General features: G+C 42.4%; 4 protein-coding genes across 4 annotated transcripts; 2 read left to right on the top strand and 2 right to left on the bottom strand.

Moving 5' to 3' along the window:
* Positions 1–1,582: 1,582 nt before the first annotated feature.
* Positions 1,583–2,391, top strand: LOC109413224 (homeobox protein MOX-2). The gene is made up of 2 exons (XM_019686950.3): positions 1,583–1,932; positions 1,996–2,391. Exons 1-2 carry the CDS (start codon positions 1,795–1,797, stop codon positions 2,185–2,187), a joined length of 330 nt encoding a protein of 109 aa, XP_019542495.3. The 5' UTR covers positions 1,583–1,794; the 3' UTR covers positions 2,188–2,391.
* Positions 2,183–3,699, bottom strand: LOC109405392 (MKI67 FHA domain-interacting nucleolar phosphoprotein). Its single transcript, XM_019678453.3, has 2 exons — positions 3,528–3,699; positions 2,183–3,463 (listed from the first exon to the last, which is right to left on the bottom strand). The coding sequence occupies exons 1-2, from the start codon at positions 3,627–3,629 to the stop codon at positions 2,246–2,248; spliced, it is 1,320 nt and encodes a 439-aa protein (XP_019533998.3). The 5' UTR covers positions 3,630–3,699; the 3' UTR covers positions 2,183–2,245.
* A 5,960-nt stretch (positions 3,700–9,659) lies between these two features.
* On the bottom strand, positions 9,660–12,215 carry LOC109413222 (inositol polyphosphate 1-phosphatase). Its single transcript, XM_019686948.3, has 3 exons — positions 11,679–12,215; positions 11,488–11,610; positions 9,660–11,425 (listed from the first exon to the last, which is right to left on the bottom strand). The coding sequence occupies exons 1-3, from the start codon at positions 11,886–11,888 to the stop codon at positions 10,673–10,675; spliced, it is 1,086 nt and encodes a 361-aa protein (XP_019542493.3). The 5' UTR covers positions 11,889–12,215; the 3' UTR covers positions 9,660–10,672.
* A 5,893-nt stretch (positions 12,216–18,108) lies between these two features.
* On the top strand, positions 18,109–19,539 carry LOC109405385 (abl interactor 2; the record flags this gene model as incomplete). The annotated part of the gene is given in 3 exon segments (XM_062843945.1): positions 18,109–18,267; positions 18,327–18,464; positions 18,737–19,539. Coding segments are annotated over 2 exon segments (919 nt in total), but the record flags the coding sequence as incomplete, so codon positions are not given.
* Positions 19,540–21,624: the final 2,085 nt, after the last annotated feature.

Below are 21,624 nucleotides of genomic sequence, written 5' to 3'. Positions count from 1 at the left end.
TTAATTTATTTTATACATTTAACTAGACAACAAACACATTTGATGGTAATGTGAAGCATTATCTCTAGCAACAAGAACTTCCATTTATTTTAGTGTTTGTTGTGAGATTCCCTTAACCGTTCAGAATATGGGTACCGCACGGTACAACGTTTTTTGCAATTTCATAAATTACCACTAGAGGATAGTTTTTAACAAAACTTTTACATCAAACTGTACACTGATGTTCATAGCCATGTTTAAGAAAGTCTGATCGTAGCAGATTATACTGTGCAGTTGTCACAATTTTTCAAACCTGCGTCCAGAAAGCATCAAGAAGTTGATCAAAACTGAAAACAGTGCTGTAATGGTTCATTACGCAACGCAAATCAGTGCTGTAATGAACCATTACATCACTGATAATTTGGTGTGGGAAAGTAGGCCTTTTCCTGTCAGATTTGCGTGAGGTAAAACAGCCTATTACGATGAGAAATTGCAAAAAATGTATTTTCTTTGTAACATAAGGACTACTGTGATTATCTGCCGATTTGGACGCCTACTTCGCAACATTTTCATTTAAGAGGGCGCAGTAAAATCATTTCGCTGTAAAATCCTTTAAAAAAATCAAATGCTGCGGATCTGTATTGACAAATCATTCTCTGTACTTTTTAGGCGTTTTCGTTTAGTGTAGTCGGCGGTACTCTCGGGCGGGTTTTTGTTGGTCAAATTGTATGAAATTTGGGTATATAACTCAGTTTTGTTGGGAAGGATTTGAGTGCAACTCTGAGATCAACATGTTTCGAAAAACCCCGCATGACGAAAAGAACTAAACCGCCAAAAATACGCAAATAAGTTCCCCTATTTAAATTTCCATTTTAAACAATTAAAAAAAAAAGCCGTCTGGGGGGAAGTCTGTTTTATAGTTTTTTACTTACCTGCAAACCCTGATGTTTACCGTGACCAGCACTCATTCGGTTTCTTCAAAAACCAGGTTGATTAAAAAGCTATTCGGACAGAAGAGGAAAAGAAGTTGTTAGGTATTATGTAGATATTAGGGGAGGGACTGTTCAAAAACCACGTACACGTAGACTAAATTTTGGCCATCCCAGAAGTGTTCATCTCAGACCCCCTCCCCCATCGAAGACAAATTTGGAAATTTGTATGGACCGGGTTTTGACACCAGACTCTCCTTCCCCTTTTTAGTAGTACATAATCTTCTTTCTAATAGGATCGGTGCTTGTGATTCCATATAGACCAGTCATAAGCATTCGAAAGATCAAATGAGCGGCGTCGGTGGTGTAGTGGTAAGCGTGGTTGCCTCTCACCCCAGTCGGTCTAGGTTCAATCCTAGTCGACGCCGTCGGTATTTCTGAGACAAAAATATCTGATCACGCCTTCCCTCGGATAGGAAGTAAAGCCGTAGGTCCCGGCCCATGTGTTGATGGGTTCGATATGTAGGGTGTCGGGTGTGTGTGGATGTCTCCCTGACCGTCCGTGTTTAGGCTTAGTACCAGAAATAGGCGGACGTTAAACTAGAGCTGATACCGAACGGTGTCGGCTCGCCAGAAATAAGAAGAAGAAGAAGAAAGATCAAATGTAATAGCGTGGTCTTGGGCAATTCGGAATTCATCAACAATATCACTCAAATGTGGGAGAATATGCGATTTAGGTGCAGCTGTAGTAGTTTTCAAACCACTATCCTACCACTTTTTATGACGAATCGTACATTCTACATACCTAGGATACTATGTAGCACCGAAATTCCGTATCCTCACTTATCGTTATATTTTATCTACTTTTTCTACAGATTCAAACCATATGCACCATGAGACACATGTCCATAATTCACCCGCGCCGCATGATGTTACTCCAAAATCACGACCCCAAAACAGATCAGCCAGAACCACCACAAACTCTAGCAATCGGAAAGAGAGAACAGCTTTCACAAAGTCCCAGGTGAGTGTTTGTCTTCTTCTATTTTGAACTTACTTAGCTAACGAAAACCACCTTCAATTTTAGGTCAAAGCCCTGGAAGCGGAATTCGTCCACTCGAACTATCTCACCCGGCTGAGAAGGTACGAAATCGCCGTCGCCCTGCACCTAAGCGAACGACAGGTCAAAGTCTGGTTCCAGAACCGCCGGATGAAGTGGAAACGTATCAAAACAGGAGCTTCGGTCATCGCCACCCCGAAGGAAAAACAATCCGTTTAAATAGTACTTTTCGTATTCTTTAAGAACAAAAAAATAATGTTATTTATTAAACTTACGGCTACTTCTTCTTTGTCTTTTTCTTATTGATATCCTTCGCTTGGGTCTTCTTCACGCTGGGATCTTTCAGCAGTGCCTTCGCGGCATTTTTGACGGGGCTGGTGGCTTTCTTCTGTTCCTTCGGTTTTCCCTTTTTGCCCGTCGTTTTCTTCGTTATTCCTCCACTCGTGACTTTTTTACCTTTTGCTGGAACTTTTTTACCTTTGGAACCTTTACTCGTCTTTTCCGGGCTTGATTCCGATTCTGTGACGGATGCGCTTGGAACCTTTGTGGCTTTTTTCTTCGACATCGGTTTTTCTGGAGAAGAATCTGTCGAACTGGGGGGTCTCAGGACCAATGGCCGGAACGGTTTCACGGTTTTTGATTTTTCTTTGTCGATGCGAATTTTTGTTTTCTTGGCAACTTCAACGGCGGCCGACTTGGTCTGTGTCTTGCTCGGTTGGTTCTCCTGATCGTCCTCATCCACTTCCTCATCGTCGCTCTCGTCTTCATCAGACATCGGAACATCCCAATCGGCCGATTCCAACGAAACAAAACCTGCTTCTTCGTCGTCGTCGGAAGAATCTTCGCTTGGCTCTTCCGCCTCTGCACTTAAGGCGCTTTGATCCAACTTTTGCAGCTGCTTCGACTTTTTCCGGTCCTTGACTGCACGAAGTTTTTCTTCCTCTTCGTCGTGCTCTGGCATCTTAAGGTCGCCCTCGCCAAACTTCGGAGCAACTTCATCTACATTGTAATCAACTCCCATTTTGGCGTACTTCTCCTTCAGCTTCTTCAGTTTCCCCAGTGCCCTCAGATTGCGATTGACCACTTTTGTTTTGGTGACCCGGGCGTTGCTCTTCGCGACCTGCTTCTTCAGCCACAGATTGTACGTGGTCGTTTCCTTTCCATTCGCATCGTAAGCCTTCTCATACTTCCTGGGAATCCGCTTGGCACCAGCGGGCAACAGACCGGTTTTCAACAACTTCCCAAACATCAGATAGTTGTTCATCGTTTCGGCGGCAATCTGGGCCACTTCCCGGTAGGTGAATTCCACATAAGCGTATCCCCGGCTGCGGAGCGTTCGCTTCGACCGGGCCACATGAACACGCGTCACATTGCCGAACTGGGAGAAGAACGTCCTCAACTGGTTCTCGAAGAACCCATGTGGAAGGTGTTTTACGTAGATGATTCCCTTCTCGTTGCGCTCACCGGTCTGTTTCTTCGGGGTCCGCTTGTTGCTCTGGAAGGACAACGAACATTGGAGGTTATATCGGAATCAACATATCTAGCACCCATTTACTCACCCTGTTCGATAGAATCAAAGGCTTTTTAGCTGCACCTTCTGCTTTGCCTGGCTTCGCCTTACTTTTTTTGGCAACCGCCGGCATTTTAACGGGATTTTTCATTAAATTTCACTCCAAAACTTATTCTGTTCACACGTTTCGTGAGGTTTGTTTACGAGAATGGCATGTGCGCTGCTGAAGTGCTGAGCCGCGAGACAGACGATCGTGTTTTGATGGAGAAGTAGAGATGCCCGAAATAATCGATTATTATGAAAAGTCGATTAAATACACTCTAATGTCGTTTTCGTTTTTGCGGCGGTGCTACACCGTTTCGTGCTACACTTTTCGCTGAAAAAACGAACGTTTTTGGTGTAGCTGCATTGGTGTGCGTGTATTGTCGTTTTCGTTTTTGCGGCGGTGCTACACCGTTTCGTGCTACACTTTTCGCTGAAAAAACGAACGTTTTTGGTGTAGCTGCATTGGTGTGCGTGTATGAAAAACAAAATATTGACAACTTCGCAAACGCTGATTGGCGGATGCGGTGTACACCTGCTACACTCCCGATTTTCTGAGTGCTGCACTATCGTGAGCGGTGCAGAAAAAGTGCTACACCGGTGCAGCATGAAAATCAAAAACGAACATTTTCGGTGCAAAAGTGCTGCACCGGTGTAGCACCGTCGCAAAAACGAAAACGACATATGAAAAACAAAATATTGACAACTTCGCAAACGCTGATTGGCGGATTCGGTGTACACCTGCTACACTCCCGATTTTCTGAGTGCTGCACTATCGTGAGCGGTGCAGAAAAAGTGCTACACCGGTGCAGCATGAAAATCAAAAACGAACATTTTCGGTGCAAAAGTGCTGCACCGGTGTAGCACCGTCGCAAAAACGAAAACGACATAATTTTTTTCCACAATACATGAGGTAGTAGGCCAAAAGGTCGAATGGCAAAAAGTCGAAATTTAAAAATTAACTTGAAAATTAAATGAATTTGCAATTGAAATTATAGTTCTGTGGGGTTAAATGCTAGCTCTGATAAAAAATATCATAAAAATACGATAAATTTTGTTGTTACAACACCATATTTTCGAAAAATATTCACCATTTAACGTATTGTAATTTACACGGCACACTTACCATCACCCCTATTGTTCTATACCATTCGGCGAATGGTAAATGGCACTTTTACAATAAAAAATGGTGGTCGTTATGTATCTTAACCATAAAATTTTGAGAAAATTTTCATACAATTTTCCGCGAAAAACAATAGAATGTATTGTGTTTTTATGAGACATTTTTAGGGCAATTTTCAAAAGAAAACAATATATCTTAATGTTTTTTCACTGTTCTTACAATGCGAATACAATTAATTGAATGGCGTCAAATGAATCGTTGTTACAATAAAAATACAATAATATTTGTTGTTATTTGTAAGCAGTTTTCGCTTTTGAAAATGAATTTATATTTCCCGCTAACATTTATATCCAGCATTTACGAGCACTAACGGCCGCCAGAATGATATGCACATTTTATGATAAGAGTCAAACACTCTGATGTCTGTCTGATATGTGTTGCTTGGCAACTGTTGATCTCTATCTATCATCAATCTTTTGAAATAACTGCCAAATATCACAAGTCAGACCTCAGGTCGTATGATCCATATCATAAATCGTTCACAATACATATGGCCATTAGTATATGTAAATGCTGAAGAAAAATGTTACCGAGAAATGTGAATTCTTTGGTTTTTCAAAGGCGAAATCTGTTTACATAACAACAAATATTATTGCATGTTTATTTTAACATCGGTTCAATTGACCTCATTAAACAAATTGTATTTGTATTGTTATCAATGGTAGTGTACTATTTACTAGATTCCTTTAATTTATTGGAAAACATTAGTAAAATCATTGTTCATCTTTTTCTTGTCGTAACGTCCTTACTTGGCTAAAACCTACTTTTCAGCTAGTTTTCTATAAGTACATGTAAAGTAATTATTGCTCTAAGTACACCGTATATCTGCATGCAATAAGGCTTCAGCATCGTGGTTACATGGGTACTTTCTCAGTTATTCATTGAGAGCTTCCTCTGCCAACACGGCTTGACGTGTCAGTCGTTGAAGTTTTAGCGAATAACATTCGATAACCGAAACATCTACTGTACTCAAATTTAAAACGAAAACTATAAAAAAATATGTCAAGTGATTTTGTATTTGATTATACAATCATGATCCAAGCAACAATAATATTTATTGTTATTTGTTTGTTACGAATTGTTTTTAAGTGTAATTGAGAAATAAACTCTTTTTTAATAAAAAGTCCATGAGAACTTTGTAGGCACTTTTGCAACTATATGAAAATAACTTAAGTTAATTTTTACTGATAGTAACTTTAAATTATTATAGAACTATCCAGCTTTCCACGCTGGCCATAATGGCGGATGCTATAAAAAATTTGACAAGATCTGTGCCCCACACTGAACTGAAATTTGAATGAGAAATCTTAGCAAACCGTGACTTTCACAGAAAATTTATGGTCACCTAGTTACCTCAGCCGAGAAAAGGAAACTTGTTTTCTTCGGCTTTGCAGAAAACTTTCATTTATTTAACCGTTTAATTATTCTAGTGGTGCAACTTCTGTTCAATTGCGGTGTGTGGGGACGTTCCTCGATCGTTCCTTGCCTTTGTGGGTATCTTGAACTAATGGGCTTCTTTAGCAAGCGGTCAACCACGGTCAACCCTCCCCTTCCCATGGTGCTCTAAGCTTCTCTAAGACATTGAGATGATTTTGGACAAGTTTATTTGTCTCAAGCATTCCAAGTTTAAGATAGACAATTGAAAGTACATGTTTGTATATCTGTTTCATGTATTTCATAAAATCTTAATCATCAAATAGACGATCAACATCATTGGTGTTTTCTTATTCAATCGTTCAATGTTCTGACATACTGATATTACTGATATTCATTGATCTTTTAAAAATCACAGGAGATATCCAACGTTTCCAAACTAAAATAACGTTGAATCTTGAATCAACATCATTGGTGTTTTCTTATTCAATCGTTCAATGTTCTGACATACTGATATTACTGATATTCATTGATCTTTTAAAAATCACAGGAGATATCCAACGTTTCCAAACTAAAATAACGTTGAATCTTGAAGTGCCACCCAAAGCAGCAGAAGTGGGTTTTCGGGAAATGTATGCAACGTTCGTAGCTAGGGGCAAGACACTGTGCAAACGAGAGCAACTCTGAGAAATTCTGAGTTACTCTTTTTGTCGATAATCGATGAAATTTGTTGAAAGACATCCCCAAAACAGCAATTTTCATTCAGCACACGCAACACTTTGCAGTTTGACATTGGTGCCAGATCACACTTTGGCATAAATCGGAGAAATTCTGAGGAACTGTGAGGAATTCTGAACAACATTTCGAGCACAGATTTTCTCTCGTTAGATCTGTCCTGCCCCTAGGTTCGTAGTTTGCTTGCGGAATCAGCTCCATAGCTTCGCAATAACAACCTTCTAACGATTCTCAAGGATAGAAAAGCTTTCAGATCGATGAACTTTAAGCTGGGTAAATTTTGTCTTAGATTTTGAGGTGCTACTTTGACCGCTTGATAATAGGGCCGATTTCTGGAGGAACGGCATAGACAGTCAATTATGTGAATATGCAGCACTTGGACTTCAGTGGTATAGGGGTATTTCTACCTAATCCTTCACCCTACAGCAACTTCACAGGACCAATAGTCATCCAGAGAACGATCATGTTATGGACATAAATTCATTCACAATGAATCTAGAAAAGAAAATGTATAATAAGATGATAAAATATATTCTTGGGTAAACTAAATAATTAAACTTTGGCCGTAAAGCCTGGTTTAGACTGTTCAATTGAAACGAGCATGTGAGTTGCAAACTTCTCAAACATGTTCAATCCAATGGAATGACGTGTTTAGACTGAGCAAATGACTTGGGTGTCCACTTGCATGCTCTTGAATGCATCTCAATTGAAGGAAGTGTTTACATTGTTCAACTCGTGCGGTACGTAAGCAAACTGAATTGAATTCAGCTCATTTGACAGATGACTTGAATTCAACTCACATGAATCGCGTGTTCAGACGGGGCAAGTGAGATGATTTCGTTTGACTTGAACAAAAAAGTTGAACATGTTCAACTTTCGTTCAAGTCAAGTCAGTTGCTCAACTGAGATGAACGGTGGTGTTTACACGTTCAATTCGCATTCAATTGGGCATTTTCCATTGACTTGAATCAAGTCACTTGCTCCATGTAAACCAGGCATAAATCCCAGAAAATCAAGATATTTTCTCTGTTGACAGGTGGCTAGGCGACAGCAGTTCTATTTTAAAAAATCCAGGCTTGCTAAGAAAACTGTATTCAAATTTCAGTTCAGTGTGGGGCACAAATCTTGTCAAATTTTTTATAGCATCCGCCATTATGGCCAGCGTGGAAAGCTGGATTGAAAAACAATCGAATCAATTAGTCACTATTAAAGCTAATGTTCACTTATTGTACGAACTATATGGGCTTGATTTCTATTGTTAAAAGTAACAATATATCTACTATGTGTTTTATTGTGAACAATAAAACCAGTCATATATTAATAATATTTACCATGTAATGAATGGTAACTTTTTATCCGGGAAGGCAGTGGTTCTCAACAATGTGTTTATTGGTTAGAGGTTGAAACAGTAATGAAAGGAATTTTCGTTACACCTAACTTGACACTTCAGTCCAGTGGTTGCTCTGATCCACAAACGCTGTCTCCGATTGCTATGTTCAACACTTTTCAACAAATTTCGTCGATCATTGGTGAAATGAGTTACTCAGAGTTTCTCAGAATGCTATCGCTAAGTGCTACCTGCGGCGTCATGGTCGCATATTTTTCCGCAGTCAAGTTCGCAGATTGTGAACAATCCTCGGTACTCAGTTTACGTAATTTATGTTTAGTCCCTTACTGTCAGAGCTGTCAGATCAGTGTAACACGCTAAATAAAATTTACACAAAAGGCAATTTACACGGAAAAAAATACACGGTTATGAATATTTATTGGGTACCGGACTGGTCACCGAAAATTTGATCGTTTTCTTTGGTACATAGAGGTCTTGAAATTAGTCTATGGAGTTACTCTCGTTTGCACAGTGTCTTGCCCCTAGCTTGCAACTAAAAAGCGTTGCAACGAACGAACGGACGCTGTATATACTGCCAGAACACTTACCTGAAGCTGAAGTAGCGTAGTGAAACGACTTATTATATGAACTCAAAACAAAACGACAATAACGTCGTCGACACTTTGAATTTTCGTCGCCGCCGCCATGATGAAAAATAACAGAGTAGAGAGCAGTCATTCGTCTCGGCAAGCAAGAGGTTAATGTAATGACATATATGCTCGGTTTAAGCACAGATAACAGATGTTTATGCTAGTACAAATTTTTCGCAGATTCCTGTGCAAATGTTCAAAACGATATACGTTGGCTCACTACCGCCATCTACTCAACTTATTGCGACATTACATCTAACTTGAATGCAAGAATAGTTCAAAGTTCCAGTTTCATTCAAGATCGAATACAATCTTGAATGTAAAATTGCGTAGTGCATGCAATCTTGAAAGCGATCACTGACTATCGATCACTGCGCCATCTCTAAATGATTGCCACATGAGTTTCAGCTGCTCGTTACATACAAAATGGCTGTTGAGCATTTTTACACACATTGCCAATATAAGCATAAACGTCTGTTATCTGTGGTTTAAGCATTTGATGGTTGATGTTTAATGATGTTGTTGCAAACGAAAAAGATGCTTGATGCAGACATCAAATCATTGTGAATCAACCATTTGAAGCTATTATGCCAAGAATATCTCCAAAGCTTGAGAGAACTATGGAAAAGGTTATATGAATCAAACAACATTTCTGTCCGTGTGATGGTCAGTGTTATCAGAGCCTATCAGATCGGTATCTTTAGCATTGTTTCGATTGCAAAGCTGAACAGAGACGAACCAGCCAAGGGCCGAAAGCCTCTTTAATAAAGATATTAATAATAATGCAAAGCTGAAGGAGGCATTCAACGAGAATGTTAACAGGAAATTTGCTACTGCTGCTTAAACCTAGACATGAAAACAAGTCTCCTCTTTAGTTTCACAAATATTTTATTCGTTTCATTTTATGACATATTACACCACAAACATCATTATACTTGGCATTTTCAATGCACAACTAGTTCTAAATATACATTAAAGCTTCGCTAATTGATGCTTGTTAAATATTCGTTTCATACTAACACACATTTGTTAAATGATTATCAGTATTTGTATATATATATATTTTCTGCAAAACAGCTACCATGATCTGAAATGGATGTCTGGTGTATCCATGTTACAATAAATGCATCAATCTAAAAGTCATCTAAATAGCATCACATAATCGTGTTTCCCTATTGCATTCTATTTTATTAAATTTATTCACAGAATCAAGAGCAACTATCTGAACGACATCATTACTATAGTAGTACTCATAATGAAAGGATAGACGCGTTAGCAAGTGTTTTGATAGAAGCGCCAGATAATTTTTTTTTTTAATTTCACTTTCAAATGACTATAGTTATATATTTATTTTTCAAGTTTCGAGCTTGGTTTCGACCGATGCTTCGATTTAGCGATTTTTCCGTGTTCGCATCAAATGCAAAAATACAAAGTAATCAAACTTAACGAGATATACAAAATAAGTTTTATTTGCAAATTAAGGCATCATTGAATAATTAAATTCTTGAATAATTTTTCAGGTAATTTTATTCAACTAACAAATAATAACTTATAAAGAAATAGATTTTGTACTGTAGGTTCAGAGTTTTTTGTTTAGAAATCTACTTAAATGATTGAGATTTTGGTCATAAATAAAGAGAACTAAAATACATAATCGACTAGTTTATGTTTCAATTGTTCATCATATTTGCCACCGCGATTAACGGTTTCAGCATGTCCTTTAGGACAGCAGATAAGGTAATACCATCTAATGCTCAACATTTAATAAGTCAAATACCATTTTGACAACAATCAACAGCCGCTAATTCCAGTAATTTGTTAGGATGATTAGTTTGTTTGCAACACATTTTTGTGAGACATACCATAAAGGGTGGTTGGTTGGTTTATAACTTGAGGAAATCTTTAAATTTTTCGATGTTTCGATATGCGATTAGTCCACCTGTATTACGCGTAACTTTTGTATCACGATATGAAATTTTCTTGAGAGATTTATTCACAAGCGTATCTTGCAAATCAAACAATTCCCCGTCCAGTGAACGTAGAATAGCTTGAGGGGCACATGTGTCCCACTTGTAAGTATTAGCCCGGCTAAGCAAAAATAACTCAGCTTCTCCTGTACAAACTTTTAATATTTTATAACCAGCACCAGATGAGTATACAATATCATATTTCAGTTGCTTTTTGAGAAATTCAACGTATTTTGATTGTTCTGTTGGGGATAGCACAGCTATTCTATCTTCAGTTTCAAACGATACAATATTATTGAACTTCAAATCACCGATTGTAAGTCCCCAGTATACTTTTCCTTCGAATTCGTTCGGTTCGGGTTCATCAGCGAATGGTTGATTCACAACACCGATAATTGGATTGCCTTGCACAGTCTCGAAAACGCCAATAAGAACAGTTACACACTTAAGCCCAGACGCCATGATGTTGGGAAACTTAGAGTATTTTTCTTTCGCTTGTATGTACTCTGCCGTCGCATCAACGGGATCTATCCAAATCCCCAATTCCGAAATTTCATGATCGAGGGATACAGATTCATTAGGAATTTGCCATTTGTCATCATCCAAATCGATTTCTCGATACACCTCGTCGATCAAACGCAGAGCAGCGGTCTTGTCACCATTCAAAACCTGGAATGTGTTTACGTAACAAGTTCAATGTTGCATTTTCCAATAAGAAATGTATACACAACCTTCTGAAGATTTTCTGTGGTTTCGTTTTTATCGTCTGAGACAGATATGGTTACAGATTCACCACAAGCATTGGTAAAGCTGGGATTTTCTTCTCCTCGTATGTTTTTTCGAAGTTCTGGAAACTGGAAGATTTTTACGTGAATATATTGGCTCACCAAAAAAAAAAAAATCTTGATGAAAATCATGTTACCAATTTTTCCATGTCGTATTTTACGGTCTCTTGTATCAAACAATCAGCCAATGTTTTAAAATCATGCTCAAATCGTGAGTTTGCCTCGTCTTTGGGTTTTTCCTGTATCAATAATCCGAAGAGATGCTCATCTTTGCGACAAACTCTTGCAATGTTCGCCGCTTTTTCAGAAGCTTTGATCAATTCTCGCAACAGTTGGATGGCTGACATTTTTTTTTTCAAGCACTTCACAGAGCACTATCAAAGAATATGTGCGAACTGAAAATAATCAGCGTTTCTGCTGGAACGTGTATAACGCGCTAAACAACCTTCGGGAGCTTAATCACAGTAAAAAGGAAGGGGATTTGTATTGTAAAACGGAGAGCTAAAAAGGGAGTTCCAGGATATGCTGTGCAAGTGCGAAAACTCTACTATATGAGACTCAAACTTTTCACCAATCAATTCGAATCACTGTGCCAAAACCTCACAGGAGGAAAAAGGAAAGCTTTGAAATGCTTACGTGTGGGACACAGGAAACAGAGATGGAATCCTTAGGAATTTCCAGGTGAAAAACGAGTCCTTTTTACCTTTCTTTAGGTTAAGAATGGTGTTAAAATGCTGGACAAAAGTTTGTTTTTTTTTAGTTTCTACAGGCAGGTACTCTTCGATATAACGTACAAAAAAAAATTCTCTTTGTACGTTATATCGAAGTGTACGTTATATCGAAGCAGAGAAAAATTTAATATTTTTTATGCTAATTTTGATGTATTCGACGTGGAATAAACCCCAAATAATGATTTCGGTGAAATTCACAAAATCACTAATGAAAAATATGAGTTTTCACGAAAAACTCATTTCGTTTTTTGTGCTTCGATATAACGTACACAATTTTTTCCCCGAATTGCGCAAATTTTGGGAAACAAGGCTGATGCTGCAACACAGCATTCATATGAGTGATTTCGTAGTTTATCTGATGGTTATTCCTACAAAAAAATTTCGGGCCCAACCTTCTCTCTCTCTCTCTCTCTCTCTCTCTCTCTCTCTCTCGTGTATTTTTCAACGCATTGAATTTTCTAGCGCATTTTTGATTCAGTTGTCTTGGTAGTGATTCGCCCCTCGATCAAAAATGTTTTAGCTGCTTGAATTGCACTGTGAGAATTGTTAGAATAATATAATTATAGCAGGCGTTCAGACCGAACGCCAATCGTAGTAGCCTAGATTTAAATTTAAATAAAAATTTCACTTCTGTTTCTACCACTGCACAGAGTAGTTCGTTTTACTGCCTACCTACTCCAATAGGTTATTGGCCCAAGTATTTTTTCAAAAGAAGATTCCAGAAGCAGTTTGGAAAATGTCTCTCAGAGGTGGTGACCACCGGGCGGAACGGGTTCCGCAAGCCCCGCAACAGATCCAGAACCTTTCAAGCCTTCCCCCCATCGAGCGGCTGAGCGGCCGCGAAAATTGGCCCACGTGGAAGTTTGCGGTGGAAACGTATCTGGAGCTGGAGGAGCTGTGGGAAGCAGTCAAGCCGATTCCCGACGCGGATGGGACGCTACCGGCGGTCGACGAGAGGAAATGCAGAAGAGCACGTGCGAAGATTATTCTCCTGTTGGATCCCATCAACTACGTGCACGTGAAGGACGCGAAAACGGCCCGTGAGGTTTGGGCGAAGCTTGAGGCAGCGTTCGAAGACACCGGCCTGACGCGCCGGGTGGCGTTACTCAGGGAGCTCATCACGACGACGCTTTCGGCGTGCGGCAACGTGGACACGTATGTAACGGAAATCATTTCCACCGCTCATAACCTTCGAGGCGTTGGTTTCGAAATTTCCGAGGAGTGGATTGGTTCGCTTCTACTGGCTGGCCTTCCGGAGGAGTACAAGCCAATGATAATGGCGCTGGAAAATTCCGGCACCCCCATCACCGGCGACAGCATCAAGACGAAGCTGCTCCAGGAAGTGCAATTCTCATCGGACAAGACGGCGTTCGTTGGGAGGAAACCATTTCCAGCGAAACCGAAGCAAGGCGTACCCGAAACCCGGTCAGCTGCGCAGTCAAAAGGTCCGAAATGCAAACGTTGCCACAAGTACGGGCACATTGCGAGGGAATGCCAGGTAAGAAGCGAGACGAGGAAAGGATCGGCATTTTGCACGGTGCTGAACACAACTGGTTGCCATAGCAACGACGGTTGGGTTTTCGATTCGGGCGCATCGGACCACTTCACCATGAATCGCAGTATGCTGGTCGACCCAAGACCGGCGAGCGGCGTTGTCATGGCAGCGGATAAAGGTGTGATGGAAATTGCTGCGACCGGCACAGTCAAGCTTTTTCCGAAATGTTGCCCGGAAAATCCACCGATAGACGTGCACAACGTCAAGTTCATCCCAACGATGTCCAACAATTTGCTGTCGGTGAGTCAAATCGTGCGACGAGGTCACGTGGTGCAATTTTGCAATCGTGGCGTGAAGGTAATCGACCCCGCTGGTGACGTCATCGCAACCGGTACCCACGATGTGACGAATGGCCTATTTCGTTTCGAAGAGTCCGAGGAGCAAACCGCTCTGTCGCTCGCAGCTACGCCAGTCAACTTGGACGTCTGGCATCGGAGAATGGGACATCTCAACGTCCGAAGTCTGAAGCTTCTGAAGAACAGTCTTGCATCCGGGATCGAATTCAAGGAGTCAGCGATGGAAAACTGCACGGTGTGCGCCATGGGTAAGCAAACTCGGCTCCCATTTTCAAGCGGCGGTCATCGTGCCACCGGCGTATTGGAGCTTGTCCACACGGACATTTGCGGACCAATGGAAGAAACCTCGTTAGGTGGAAGCCGGTACTACGTGTCGTTTGTGGACGATTGGACGCGGCGCATATTCGTCTACTTCCTGGAGACGAAATCCGAAGCTGAGGTGCTACACGCATTCGACCAGTTTCGCGCCCTAGCGGAAAAGCAAACCGGAGCCAAGCTGAAGGTCATCAGGAGCGATAACGGTAAGGAATACTGTAATAAATCGTTTCAGAAGCGCCTTGCCGAGGCTGGCATCATCCACCAGAAGTCAACCGAGTACACACCGGAGCAAAATGGGTTGGCCGAGCGTGTCAATCGAACCGTCGTCGAGCGTGCAAGGTGCATGCTATTCGAGGCGAAACTACCGAAGTCCTTCTGGGCGGAAGCGGTGGCAGCTGCGACGTACGTGATCAATCGGTCCCCCACCAAAGGTCACGAATTGACACCAGAGGAAGCCTGGAGCGGAAGGAAGCCCGATCTTTCCCATGGGAGAGTTTTCGGTACGAAGACGATGGCACACGTTCCCAAGCAAAAGCGGAAGAAGTGGGACGCGAAATCGAAGGAGTGCATCCTGGTCGGTTTCGACGAGCTGACCAAAGCCTACCGCCTTTACGACCCAGTGAAGAAGGACGTCTTCAAGAGCCGTGACGTAGTGTTCATGGACGAACTGTCTCAATCCGGGACGCGGGCGCAACCAGTCGCCATGGAGAGCAAGCCAACTCGTGTGCGGACGTTCGTTAATCTGGACTTCGACGTCAGTCCGATAGAAGCGAATCCACCAGCTGAACCACCGCGGCCTACAGTTGAAGAAACTCCCGATGACGAGGCATCTGGATCCGATGAAGATTTTTATTCGCAAGCAGAATCAAGCGCAGGCGAATATTCAGATGGTGCTGAGGGTGACGTGACAATTACGGCGCTCCCACCGCGACAATCTTCATATCCACCGGAGTCACAGGTGTTGAGGCGCAGCGGTCGGGAGCGCGCAATTCCAGGCAAGTACAAAGATTATGTATTTCCGAACAAAGGCTATCCGTTTCCCCCTCCTACAGGACAGTCTGACCAAGCCGGTCGGAGCAGTCTGCAACAAGGACTGAAGGCCAGCAAACATCCGGCGAGGAAGTCGGGTGATCCCCAAACGCGAACGGAGGCGCTGCGAAGCGGCGACGCGTCTCGATGGCAATCCGCCATGGACGAGGAGTTTCGGGCGCTGATCGACAACGGCACGTGGGAGTTGGTGCAGCTTCCGGCTGACAAGAAGGCTGTCGGCTGCAAATGGCTCTTCAAGACCAAGAAGGACCAGAACGGCAACGTAGTACGTCACAAAGCGAGGATCGTCGCTCAAGGCTTTTCGCAGCGCTACGGGACGGACTACGACGAGGTCTTCGCACCGGTGGCAAAGCAGACGACGTTTCGGACACTGCTGACCGTTGCCAGCCGGAAAGGGTCCATCGTAAGGCACGTCGACGTCAAAACGGCGTATTTGAACGGTGTGCTTGAAGAAACCGTTTACATGCGCCAACCCGAAGGATACCACGTCGGGGACGAGAGGACGGTTTGCCGATTGAGGAGGAGTCTGTACGGCCTGAAACAGTCAGCGCGCGTATGGAACCGTAAAGTGGATGCTGTTTTCAAGTCCATGGGATTTCAGCCGACCGAATCGGATCCGTGTTTGTACGTGCGGCGTACGAATGGTTCGGTAGCGTACATTCTGATATACGTCGATGACATGATCATCGTAACGCAGACGGCGAAGGAATTCCAGTCCATCTTGAAGATGCTTCAACAACAGTTTTCCGTAGCAGACCTCGGAGACATCAGTCACTTTCTTGGCGTACAAGTCGAGAGAAGCGCATCCGGATTCAAGCTCAATCAGGAATCGTATATCCACACGATAGTTGAACGGTTTGGCATGGAGCAGGCGAAACCCTCGAAGGTGCCGCTCGATCCGAGCTACCTACAGAAGAAGGAGGAGATGGATCAGCTGCCGAACAACCACGACTACATGAGCTTGATTGGTGGTCTCCTGTATGTAGCTGTACACACGCGGCCCGATATTTCCGTGAGCGTGTCCATTCTGGCGCAAAAATCCAGCTGCCCGAATGCGCAAGACTGGGCCGAGGCCAAGAGGATTCTGCGCTACTTGAATGCCACCAGCAACCATAAGCTGCAGCTCGGAGCCTCCAGTGAAGGTTTGCAAATGTTCGTTGACGCAGACTGGGCCGGTAATGCTCGCGATAGGAAATCGAATTCCGGTATGATTCTTCGGTTCGGCGGAGGAGTAATCTCGTGGTGCTCAAGGAAGCAATCGTGCGTTGCGTTGAGTTCGACCGAAGCTGAGTTCGTGGCACTCGCTGAAGGGTGTCAGGAGTTAGTCTGGACCAAACGGCTGCTGGAGGAGATCGGTGAAGCAACGAAGGAATCGGTCCCCGTGTTCGAGGACAACCAAAGTTGCATCAAACTGGTCGAAAGTGATCGCATCGAACGACGTAGCAAGCACATCGACACAAAGTTCTTCTTTGTACGGGACCTGCAAGAAATTAGACTGCAGTACTGTCCGACGGAATCAATGTTGGCCGATTTGATGACGAAGCCACTGCAACGGGTTCGTCTGGAGAGATTACGATTGGCAATAGGAATCCGTCCGGATCTGCCCGAGGAGGAGTGTTAGAATAATATAATTATAGCAGGCGTTCAGACCGAACGCCAATCGTAGTAGCCTAGATTTAAATTTAAATAAAAATTTCACTTCTGTTTCTACCACTGCACAGAGTAGTTCGTTTTACTGCCTACCTACTCCAATAAGAATGTCCCAGCCCCGGTCCCAGCCTAGGTCCCAGCCAAGGTCCCAGCCCTTTTGTTTATTCATTTGGATCACAGTGCAATTGGTTCCAACTCAGATCAATCACGGAGGAACAACCATTGACATGTATAGTCAGAATTGATTGTCTTGATCGATGTGTTTTTTAACATGAAAAAGATTTTTCACTCAATAAGAGCACCTTTAACGGTGCGCTTCTATACCCCGTTTGGCAGCCCTCCATCATTGCAGCAAACTTTACCGGTCGCTGCTGGATGCGCTCGCAAAATAGTAGCGGTATGGGTGGGTGACCAAAAATAGTAGCGGGACAGTCGCGCTGCTAAAAATTCTATGAGAATATGACAGCCCTCCCGATACGAATCAGGGTGACTAATTTGATTGCTACCGGTGTAGAAAAGGGTGGTTAAGTCAAAATGGTAGCGCTGCGCGGGTTGCTCGAATAGTAGCCGCCGTTAATGTTGCTCTAAAAGAAGTTATCAACGAATAAAAGTGAATTATTCACGACGTCTTTCATTTCGCGAGGCAAATGTCATAAAAGTTAATGATGCCGTGTTGCACAATCGATCAGTTGGAAGATGCAACACCAATCATATATATAATTCCTAACACAATCTTGACAAAAGTGTATGAATTCGATTTAAAATTAACAATTCATTTTATTCAAATAAATACTAAAAACTTTTTTGAAACAATGGAGCATCGTTGAGAACAAACCCTATTAATTAAACACAAACCGCAGAGGGTTACCGGAACATTCAAATTCCAGAAGGAACACATTGAAATGGACCTGCGATGACTCACCGTGGAAAGTGAACCCGTTTGACATATTTTTGATGACAACATCGGGAAGAAGAGTAAAAGAATGAAAACCATCCACAAAAATTCGATCGGCTGTGGTCCATTTTGCTGCTCAGTGATTTAATTTTTTCTTCCGAAACAGACAAAAAAAGTGTTTCCAAGTCATTCCAGCTTCTTCGTAAATTGTAGCTCATTGCTTCGTGGGAGGTAGGATACTTATTAAGTTATTAATGCGGTGTGTAATGTAAGTATAACAAGTTTTCCAGGTTCTCAGCAACACCAGCAAAAATGGACGATTTAATCACTTTGATTCGAACGGAAATTCCTGAGGGACGGCAGAACCTCCAGGAAAGTTATACCAACTTGGAACGGGTGGCCGAATACTGCGAGGACACTTATTACCGGTGAGTAGAGAAATTTTGTGGAATTCGATTCGGTAGAGACGTGGCGGGTTCCGCATCTCATACGATCGATTAGGGTGGGGCCTGCAGCAATTGGTGCTACATGAAAATGACAGCCCTGCAAGATCGCAGCAATCTCACGCTCTAGTTATTTTCATGGCCTGCTGCACGGTAGGTCTTTCATTGTTTTTGGAGTTTGGGGATTTGCGGTTCAGATGAAGCGCCCCCCTCAGAGAAAGTGAAATGTACCAAGCTTTCGTTTTTCTCTTTTTCAGTTCTGACAATAAAAAAGCTTCCCTGGAGGAAACGAAAAACTACACAACTCAGTCATTAGCCAGTGTCGCCTATCAGATCAACACGTTGGCGTACAACTTTCTCCAGTTGATGGATCTACAGGCCACCCAGATGGCCGAAATGGAATCCCAAATGAATCACATATCGCAAACGGTGATGATCCACAAGGAAAAGGTGGCCCGGAGAGAGATAGGCGTCCTAACGGCCAATAAAGTCAGCACAAGGCAGTACAAGATCGTTGCCCCATTGAACCCGGAGAAACCCATCAAGTATGTCCGGAAGCCGATCGATTACGGCTTACTAGATGAAATCGGTCACGGAATTGCGTTGACCAACAATAATCAAAAGAAGCATCGCATTTCAAGCCAGGGATCGGTCCAATCCCTATCGGTTAACAATATTTCAGTTGGTCCACCTCCAACCACCAAACCGCCAACTCCTCCGCAGATGACCCGAAGTGCTGGCCACACCGGGACGCTTGGCAAGAACGCAAGCAATACGGGCACGCTGGGCAAATCATCCAGAGAGTATCGTACTCCACCGGTGGTGATTCCGCCGCAGGTTCCATCGCATTACGCTCCGAACTTCCCAGTGGGGCATCCGCGTCGTACATCCGGATCCGGTGGTGGTGGTGGTGCGGAACGTGGCCCAGGCTATAGTGCTCTTCCGATGCCCATGCCACCCAGCCAGATTGCAATGCATCATCCACCGCAAATAGGAATGGTCCATCCGATGGCGACCACCCAGCATCAGTCGACATTCGACGAGCGCAACAGCATGCCACGTGAGTACAAATCATTCAGGAACGTTCTTTTTATCAAGATTTAAACAGTTTCTTGAAATTCAATCTGAATTTGTTGATAATTCGATTCAATTTTCTTACTCAAAGAAACTAATTTTGAAGAAACGGAAATTCATATATAGGGGAACTTACGTATTCTCGGTCGTTTTGTTCTCTTTGTCATGGTTTTTTTTTTAAACCTATTGAACTCAAAATTGGCCCCAATTTTTTGTCAACCAAGCTGAATTATACTACCAAGTTTCAATCAATTTGTTCGACAAAAAAAACCCATGGCGAAGAGAACAAACCTGCCGATAATACCCTTCGTCACCCTATTTCTATTTTCGTTGAACACAAGAGTGACGCTAATGCCAGTTCCGTTACCGCAACGACGCTTTCAAGAATGACATACTTGCTGGAATGATGAATCTCCTTCCTTCCGGAAGAAATTCCTCCATGAGTAATTTAACATTTCGCCATGTATTTCTACACCGATTTCTATTGATGTTTCTTCTGAGATAATTTAAGAAAATCTTAAGGAACTTTTCCATGCAACCACTTAGAAATTCTTCACAACTACTTTCAGGTTTCCCTTAGAAGTTCCTTCTAGGATCCCTCCAAGTTATATCGTACCATTCCCCTTGGTTATCTTTTGGAATTCGATGAGAATATTTCGTAGAAAGAGTTCTTGTTCCCTGAGATTTCTTCAGGGGTTTATTCTCCGATTATCTCAGATGCCCCTTTTAAAATTCCTTCTGGAGTTTCTTCGGGGATTCCTTCGAGAATTCCACCACAAATCGGAATTCATTAGGAAAATCATTTTGGATTTTAACCAATACATCCTTTTGAAATTCCTCTAAGAGCTGCGTTCAGCAAGATGATCCCTTCTTAATTCATACAGGAGTTCCTCCGATTTTTCAGAATTTCCTTCGGGATCTCTTTAAAGATTATTTCCTGAAATGCCTCCATAAATTCTTTCTGGCATTCCTCCAGGAGCTCCTAGTGGACTTTATTTCTGGCATTCCTTAGAAAATTTTTCTAGGATTTTATCAATAGTTACTTCTGGGATTCTTCAATAAGTGTCTCCTGAGATTTTCTGGGACTCATCCGGAAAATTCTCCAGGAGTTCTGTGTAGGATTTCTGCAGGAGCTATTTTTGATATGTTTGCAACCAGAGTTCCTTCTGGAACTTCTATTTTCAATACCTTCAATAGATTATGCTAGATTTCCTCCAGGATTTCTTTCCACGTTTCCTCAAAATAGATTCTTCCTTGGAATCCTGCAGGAGTTGCTTCTGCAAATCATTCAGTAGTTTTTCCTGAAATTCCTTCAGAAATTCGTTCTTGGATCCCTCCTGGTGTTCCTGGAGCTTCGTAGCCGCGCGAGTCACCAAGCTTTCAATCGCACCATGGTGTGGGGTGAGGATTGGATTCCCGCTCCGGGCGATAAATCTTTTCGTGAGAATAGTTTTTTCTCCGTATCCACTGGTGCATGCTCCGTGTGTCCCTTGTCTAGTGTTAGGTTTCGTACAGTTTGTACAGCTTCCGGCTGAAGACGATGTCCGTGTCTTTTTTATAGCAATCTTCTAAGAGTTATTCTACGCATAATTGTCCCATGTTTATAGGGATTCCCATACTGTTGAGAAACACATTTCAATAAGTGATTAGTTCAATCACCACCAAGTTGTGAAATGTATTCAATAACAATTTGCCATTCTTCATCGTTCGTCGTCGCAGATATATCGGGCGATGTCTGCGGTAGCTTACATAATAAATAGAAGGCTCATTTTGACTTCAATCTTGCATACAATATTGTATGGAGAGCTTTGAGGGGAACTTTAAGCTTTACATATTGTATGCAGTGATACCTATACAAATGTGCGCAATCCGATATAGAATATACGGATATAGTAAATGTGTGAATACAAAATTAGCAAACTGAACTGTATTAAATAGGTAGAACCATGTACATAATTAATGACTGTTGCATCTACAAGTCGAAAACCAAAGGTTATCGGCCCAGCAGCCCAGATCCAGTGGTTAACTGGCCCAGCAGCATCCAGTAGTTAACTGACGTCGACTTCCCAGT

Source organism: Aedes albopictus, unplaced genomic scaffold (assembly GCF_035046485.1).
Source record: "Aedes albopictus strain Foshan unplaced genomic scaffold, AalbF5 HiC_scaffold_665, whole genome shotgun sequence".
Classification (NCBI taxonomy): Eukaryota; Metazoa; Arthropoda; class Insecta; order Diptera; family Culicidae; genus Aedes; species Aedes albopictus.
The sequence above is the reverse complement of the archived record's forward strand: the minus strand, read 5'-3'. Positions and strand labels throughout refer to the sequence as shown.